The sequence below is a fragment of the Lacerta agilis genome, chromosome Z (assembly GCF_009819535.1).
Source record: "Lacerta agilis isolate rLacAgi1 chromosome Z, rLacAgi1.pri, whole genome shotgun sequence".
In the NCBI taxonomy this organism is placed as follows: Eukaryota; Metazoa; Chordata; class Lepidosauria; order Squamata; family Lacertidae; genus Lacerta; species Lacerta agilis.
The window spans coordinates 43,527,874-43,534,897 of record NC_046331.1 but is presented as its reverse complement, the minus strand read 5'-3'; the positions used below and the strand labels follow the sequence as shown (position 1 = coordinate 43,534,897).

The 7,024-nt window shown below is 54.5% G+C and overlaps 2 protein-coding genes across 6 annotated transcripts in view; one reads left to right on the top strand and one right to left on the bottom strand.

Moving 5' to 3' along the window:
- The first annotated feature begins 3,479 nt into the window (after positions 1 to 3,479).
- On the top strand, positions 3,480 to 5,604 carry LOC117040221 (gap junction alpha-3 protein-like). The gene has a single exon (XM_033137850.1). The coding sequence runs from the start codon at positions 3,586 to 3,588 to the stop codon at positions 4,687 to 4,689; it is 1,104 nt and encodes a 367-aa protein (XP_032993741.1). The 5' UTR covers positions 3,480 to 3,585; the 3' UTR covers positions 4,690 to 5,604.
- ZMYM3 (zinc finger MYM-type containing 3) overlaps positions 5,463 to 7,024 on the bottom strand; it is a 30,626-nt gene continuing 29,064 nt past the window's right edge. For 3 of the 5 annotated variants that reach the window (XM_033137847.1, XM_033137845.1, XM_033137846.1), the window contains exon 25: positions 6,359 to 6,563. In XM_033137847.1, the coding sequence (XP_032993738.1) occupies positions 6,359 to 6,563 (205 nt within the window). Of the gene's footprint in view, positions 6,564 to 7,024 lie in introns of all 5 variants that reach the window. The other 2 variants (XM_033137849.1, XM_033137848.1) reach the window with 1 other exon arrangement.

Below are 7,024 nucleotides of genomic sequence, written 5' to 3'. Positions count from 1 at the left end.
CTCAAGAGTTGTTTTTCACCTGGGGGTTTGTCTGTGTGTGTGTGTGTCCCCCACAGTGTTACAAAAAGTAGTAGGTTGTAGGAACCACACACTCAGATTAAACCCCTCCTGGCAACTGGGGCAATCCTTCCAGCAGTTGTGCGTGTCAGTATTTCAGAAGTTGGCATCCTAAGGCAGACTTCTTCGTCCAGCTAGGATTTTTCTCCGCTTCCTGACAGTAGTTCTGCAGGGTCCTCCTTATTGCTTACTACTTGATCCTTTTTAACTGGACATTGGCAAATTGGAACCTCCTGCATGCAAGGCAGGTGGACCTACCACTGAGCTGTGCCTCTTTGCTAACAAGGTAGGACAGCTCTTTCATTCAACCAAAGGTCTGGAGCTCCATGCAAGAAGAGCAGGGCAAATCTCCAGTGGCTTGGGAACGGCTCTGAGCAACATGCCCCGAGGAGAAAGCCTCAGCTTCATCCCAAAACTGAGAGTAGCCCCATGTACTGACCACTGAGTAACCGCTTCTCATCAGGAGCTCAGGAAAGGCACTAATCCTCAACGGCCACACTGCTCCAAGTTTTCATGGAGGGCTCTTGCATAGTCTATTTTGGTGTTCTTCAACCTCCGGTGTCCAAGACTGGCTAAGCTGGCTGGGAATGATGTAGAACAGCCACCTCTGGAGACTCGAGGCTGAAGAACCCAAGGACAGCCCAAGGGTGGCCCATCTAATCCAGCAGTCGCCAACCAGATGGGAAGCCTGCCAGCAGGACCTGATCCAACAGCAACCTTTCCCTCCCTGTAGTTTCCGGCAGTGGGGATTTTGGAGCGTACCACCTCCAACAGTGAAGATAGAAACTTGCTGCATGAAGGACATTGCTGACAGGAAGGCTGCTCTACTCAGGCCAGAGGGACAGGGCTGCGATTCAAAGAAGGTCAAACATTTGCAGAGTAAGGCGGCTGGGAAGGTTTGGAAGCTGTGCTTCATCCACAAGTACCCTTTTCTCTTCCAAAGAACAAGACCTGAGGGAAATTCCTTCAAGTTTTTAACCCTGGCTGAGGAAAAGCTGCCCGAGGACAGGTTGTTCCCGTCCATGCACTGCTCTCCCCAAAACCCCCAGCTCACTTTTGCAATTGTTTTTAAAATGTTCCTACTTTTAAATGAGTTAACCTTGGCTTATAAATAGATGCAGGTATCTAGTTTTAGAAAACTGAAAACAAAAAAGGGACAGGCAACAGGTCTAATGCAGAGCATCTGCTTTGCATGCAGAAGGTCCCAGGTTCGAATCCAGTGGCACCTCCAGATCAGAACTTGGACTGTCTCCCTACTCAGTAACCCAAAGCCAGGAGAGCCAGTGTTGTTAATACTGAGCTACATGGACCAAAGACCTGACTCCATATGATGCAGTTGACTTATTTTTTTCTTACTTTAAAATGCATAAAGTGAAGCCTAGCCTTCTGACACCACCTGCTTGTCTTACTGGTATGTAAGTGTGCAGGACATATTGCTAAGGTCCACATGGCAGATGGACCTTGTGTGAACCTTGAAAATGTTTTGTTCCTCTTCACCTCAAGTGGTCCCCGATATACACTGAGTGGTTTTATTGATTGGTTGCATTGCATTGCATTTACATCTCACCTTTCCTTCAGGGAGCTCAAGGACATGGTTACCCCCCTCCTCAATTAATCCCCACAACAACCCTGTGAGGTGGACTAGGGTTGAGAGGCCGTGAGTGGTTCAGTGTCGCCTAGGGAGCTTCAGAGGGGATTCAAACCCTGGCCTCCCAATGTCTTAGTGCAGCACTCAAACCACACAACACACTAGCTTGTACACGGCACAGAAAAATGCACTGTGCAAGTACACAAGATACAAATTAATAATAATAATAATAATAATAATAATAATAATAATAATAATAATAATAATTTTATTCCCCCTCCCCAACATAAGCCACTGCATACCACCTGCTCCAGTGACCACTGGACTGGGATGTGGGCAAGGAGGTTGGTAACCTGTTGAAGCAGCTCTCTTGAGGTGGGAGCATACTGGCTTGTTGCAAGAAGCTGCACAAGAGGTACTGCATCCCCCAAAATGTCACATTCAGAATGTAAGAAGATGCTGGTTCCTGGATCAGGCCAAAGGGGGCCATCTAGTCCACCATCCTGTTCTCAAGGGTGGCCAAGGCGATGTCTCTTGGAAACCCACACTTGGGAAATGAGCACAACACAATTCTCTCTGCTTGGGATTCCCAGCAACTGGTTTTCGTTTACTGCCTCCAAAGCGGAGGGAGAACACAGGAATCGGGGTCAGTGACCACCAACAGCCTTGTTCTCCATGATTTTGTCTAATCTTCTAAAGCCACCCAGGTGGGTAGCCATCACCAGGTGGGAACACCATAAATAAGTCCTTTCTTTTGCCTGTTAAGGTTTCCAACATTCAGTTTCACCGTGTGGTCCTGAGTTTTAGTAACACGTGCCGGGGGGGGGGGGAATGTTCCCATTTCTCTTTGTTGACTTTCTCCCCACCATTGCTACAAACACAAGAGGGAGGAATGCTGTGGCTTCCGTGGGCGATGAGGTGGTGACCGGCTAGAGGAAGCAGAACGACCATCCCAGAGCACAGCCTCTCTCGTCCGCAGGTCATTCCAAGGTCCCTCTCGCCAGAGAGCTCCTGCCTAAATATAACCCCACTCACCCTTCACACTCGCCCTGCAGGAGGGGCTATAATTAACCAAGTGTGCTGTCCAAAAATAAGAGTGTTGGAAGTGACCCCCCAGTGGATGCTGCAGAGGTCAGTCATGGAAACAGCCAATGAGCAGCAAAGCCCCAATGGCAACAAAGCCCCAGCCCAGGGAGGAGAGACACCAGGAAGAGATTGTTGCTCCATTGTGGTCACCGGCGGAAGAGACAGCCGGACAAGCGCTCAGAGGTGGCTCGAAGGAGGAGCTGCTGACACCCAAGGGAGCTGACAACACCTGGGATGCTGGCCAGGATGTGAAGTGTTTTGATGCCAAGGCCTCCGAACGCAGACAGGGTGAGTGTTGCTGCACCTGGGTGGAGTCTGACTTTGGGAGGGCTTACCACCCCACCCCCAGCAGCCACCTTGGCTCTATGAACTTGCTGCTTTGGGCACAACCTCAGCTTGGGCCGATAGTAATCTTGGTCCACTATTTACTTATTTTTCACAGGTGGTGCTGGGGGTGGTGTGTGGCATAGGAAGCTTGCATATAAACCAAGTCGGACCACCACTCCATTTAGGTCAGTATTGTCCACACTGCAGCAGCTCTCCAGGGTTAGGGGCAGGGGGCATACCTGGAGATGTCGGGGATTGAAACTGCATGCCTTCTGCATGCCAAGCAGGTGCTCTGCCCCCGAAGCCATGGCCCTTCCATAGGGCTGGAGCGGGAGAAGGGGGATCTTGGCCATCTCCCAGCCGTGCCCAGATCTGAGGGAAAGAACTGTGCTTTGGGGCAAAGGCTTGTCCTTGCAGGCAACAGGTGCTCAGCTCCACTCCTGGGCGCTAAGCTATTTATCCGGTTAAATGCCTGGCTTTTGAAGGGACACGCACACAATGGGCCCTACCCCGAGAACAAAAGCACAATGTCTCCTTATACATCAAAGGGCAGCCTGCTTGGCACAGGTAGGCCCTGCCCCTCCTCCCTCCCTGTTGGCAGGGAGGGGAAGAGAGGCAGCAGTGCCAGCACCCCACCCCAATGGTCTGAACCTCCCTTTCTTGCAGGGCAAGGCCGCCTTGCACCCATGGGCGACTGGCACCTGCTTGGGAGGCTGCTGGAGAGTGCACAGGAACACTCCACGGTGGTAGGCAAAGTCTGGCTCACTGTCCTCTTCATCTTCCGCATCCTTGTCCTAGGGGCAGCAGCGGAGAAGGTGTGGGGGGATGAGCAGTCCAACTTCTCCTGCGACACCAAGCAGCCCGGCTGCCAGAGTGTCTGCTACGACCAGACCTTCCCCATCTCCCACATCCGCTTCTGGGTGCTGCAGATCATCTTCGTCTCCACGCCCAGCCTCATCTACCTGGGCCACATACTGCACTTGGTGCGCATGGAGGAGAAAGAGCTGGGGGCCTCCCCAGGGGTTCAGGTGGAGGTCAGCAGCAGCCCAGCAGCTCAGCCCAGGCCTGGCACAGCCCCTGTGCGGGACGCCTGCGGAAAGATCCGCCTGCAAGGAGCCATCTTGCGAACGTACTTCTGCAATGTTGTCTTCAAGGCTCTCTTTGAGGTGGGCTTCATCCTGGGCCAGTATGTGCTGTATGGCTTTGAGTTGAAGCCCCTCTACACCTGCAGCCGCTGGCCCTGCCCCAACACGGTCAACTGCTACATCTCCCGGCCCACTGAGAAAACCATCTTCATCCTCTTCATGCTGGCCGTCGCCTGCCTCTCCCTCCTGCTCAACATGGTGGAGATGTACCACGTGGCCACCACTAAGTGCAGGCAAGGTCATGAGCCCAAACTCAGCCCAGAAGGGCATCTGGAAGGAGAGCCTGCCAGCCACAGCCGCCGCCACCACCTGCTTCACTGCCCCAGTGCTACGCCTCCCAGCAGTCCCTCTCTGCAGCCTGCAGAGAAAGCTAGTCCACAGATGGAAGGAGCGAGCGAGAGCCCCGCTTGGGGCGGAGGGCAGAAACGAGGGAGCAAGTCCAGCAAATCAAGCAACAAGTGGAGGTCTAGTGACCTGGCTGTTTAGCCATGGGACTTTGCTAACCTCGCACTGGATAGCAAGACCCAAGCATTCCCATGGGCATTAGATGCACCACCAAGTTGAAATCCCTACCCCAGTGCCTGACCAGAGAAAGAGAGGGAATTCCTGGGCTGGAGGAAAGGTAGCCTGTACCTTCTTAGGAATTAAGAAGCCTCAGACTTCTCTCCTTTGCCTCCCAAGCCTGCCCTTTCATCAGAGAGAAACTCTCCCACACTAGGAGAAGCAGCAGAGACTTCACAGCTCCCTTTCCAATGAAGAAGGGGGACTCTTGAGGGAGCGCCCCAGGCTGGTCCTAAGTCTCGAGACCCTCTTCTCCTAGGCATCAGCCCCTAATGCTTGAAGCAGAGACTTCAGCCACTTCCCCTCTCCTTCTGGTAGCAGCTGCTGCAAAGCCACAAGCAGACAAGAGCACTGGGCATGTGGACAATGGCCAGTCGCTTTGGAAAATTCTCTTGGTGCCTGCTGCCCCTTAGTGGCCAGGAAATGGAAAGAGCTTGCTTCGAGGCTGGCTCAGTCGGAGCAGAGAGCTGATGCAATGGGGACCCACAGCAGCCAAGTCAGGGAAGGGGGTGGAGATCTTCCCCTGGGCGTATAAAAGTTGGTAAGGCGTGCTGGCTGCCACATGCACACCCACCAGTGGAAACTACCTCACTGGGACGTGGGGCCTCCAACCCCATTCTGGTGCACCACCACATTTTGGGGGCACAGAGACAAGGACCACAACCCTGGAATAAGAGATGAAGAGAGACAAGTCGGCCAAGTTTTTGTGCCTTTATTTGAAATGAATGGTTTCCAGAGAGACGCGGGGAGGGCGGGTCCTAATGCCCTGGGCATCACTACGACGACAAGACCCGCGGACTGGCTCACTGGCAACAAGGACACAGACAGGGGCTGGGCCAGAACAATATATACAGGCTCAACAGACAGCACCAGCACCAGCACCAGCCATAGCTCAGAGTTCAACGCAACACACACAGATGGGCGAGGAAACGGTTGGTGGGGTGCTGAGCAGCCTCCGCCTCATGGGGCAGTGGGCGTGGTGGGGTGGGCGGCCAAGCTAGCATTGAGGAAGCAGGGGAGAAGGAGGCTCAGGGTGCAACGTTAGGGCCTAGTCTCCCACAATACGAGAGAGAACAGAGAACAGTGTGTTCAACCGTTGGGGATGGGTGTGGGGAGGGAGGGAGGACTGCCATCTACTGGGCGAGTGGAGAACTGTAACCCCCCCCCCTCCATGCAAGAGAACGTGCACGGCAAGGAGCCAACCCATTCACCCCACCCCAATTAGCACAACCAGGCACAGGGTCTGCACCCCCAGAGCCCAGCTCTCCTGCAATAGTGAAGACAGGCCCTGCACCCTTCCCTCCCCAGACGAAGAGCCTACCTGTGACACTCTCCCCAAGCCAACACATAGCAAGGAGAAAGGGGCAGGCAAGCAGGCACTCCTAGGCAGCGCGGGAGGAGAGGGGAGGGTGGGGGGTGGCTCCTTGGCAGAGGGAAAGTGATCACCTAGTGGGGAGTGTCTACAGCCCTACATGCCCGCCAACCCAGGCAGGAAAGGGGCAGCAAGCCACACACACCCCACAGTCACCCACTAGCTGGCTGGAGTAGTGCTGGGGGCCCCCAATCTCCCTCTGGCAAGACCGGCGCCACCTGCTCAGTCCATGTCGTCGTCCAGGCCACCTCCGCCTCCGCGGCTGTGCTCCTCGTAGATCTCGCGCACAGCCAGGACGCGGTTGAGCATGCTCTCGAGCATGCTTTTGTCCATGGGGATGACGGAGTACCACAGCGGCGACTCGGCGATGCACGACCGCTCAGGCTGCAGGTAGAAGACGTCATTGCGGTTTCGCAGGCTTTCGGGGCTGCAGCCGGAAGGAAGGCAAGAGGAGATGAGCAATGAGGACAGAGAAGGGGCTCCTGGCTAAGGCGGGAACCCCACCCTTCCCCAGTCCCCCACTGCCCACTCTTCAGGTTCAGCACATAACCCCTGAACCAAGAGACGGGACCCCAAGTGGCTCTGAGGAGCAAGGACTGCAGAGCAGCGGCTTTCTGCTCTGGCCAAAACCTTTCAACACCATCCGCTCCGTTTTCACGATGGCTGCCTCAATGCCTGCTGCATCCTGCCACCGCCCTTGATGCCCGTTTAAAAAAACGAATGGGTAAAACACCACTGCGTATGACTACCACCACAGCTGGCAGCAACGGCACTAGTCTCCCCCTGCCATCAGCATCTACCTAACAGCAAAACGGGGGGGGGGGGGTGTTTGCCAAGGTTTCTGGGTCCTGCAAGTACTGAGGCAATGCAAAGAAACTGTCATGAGCA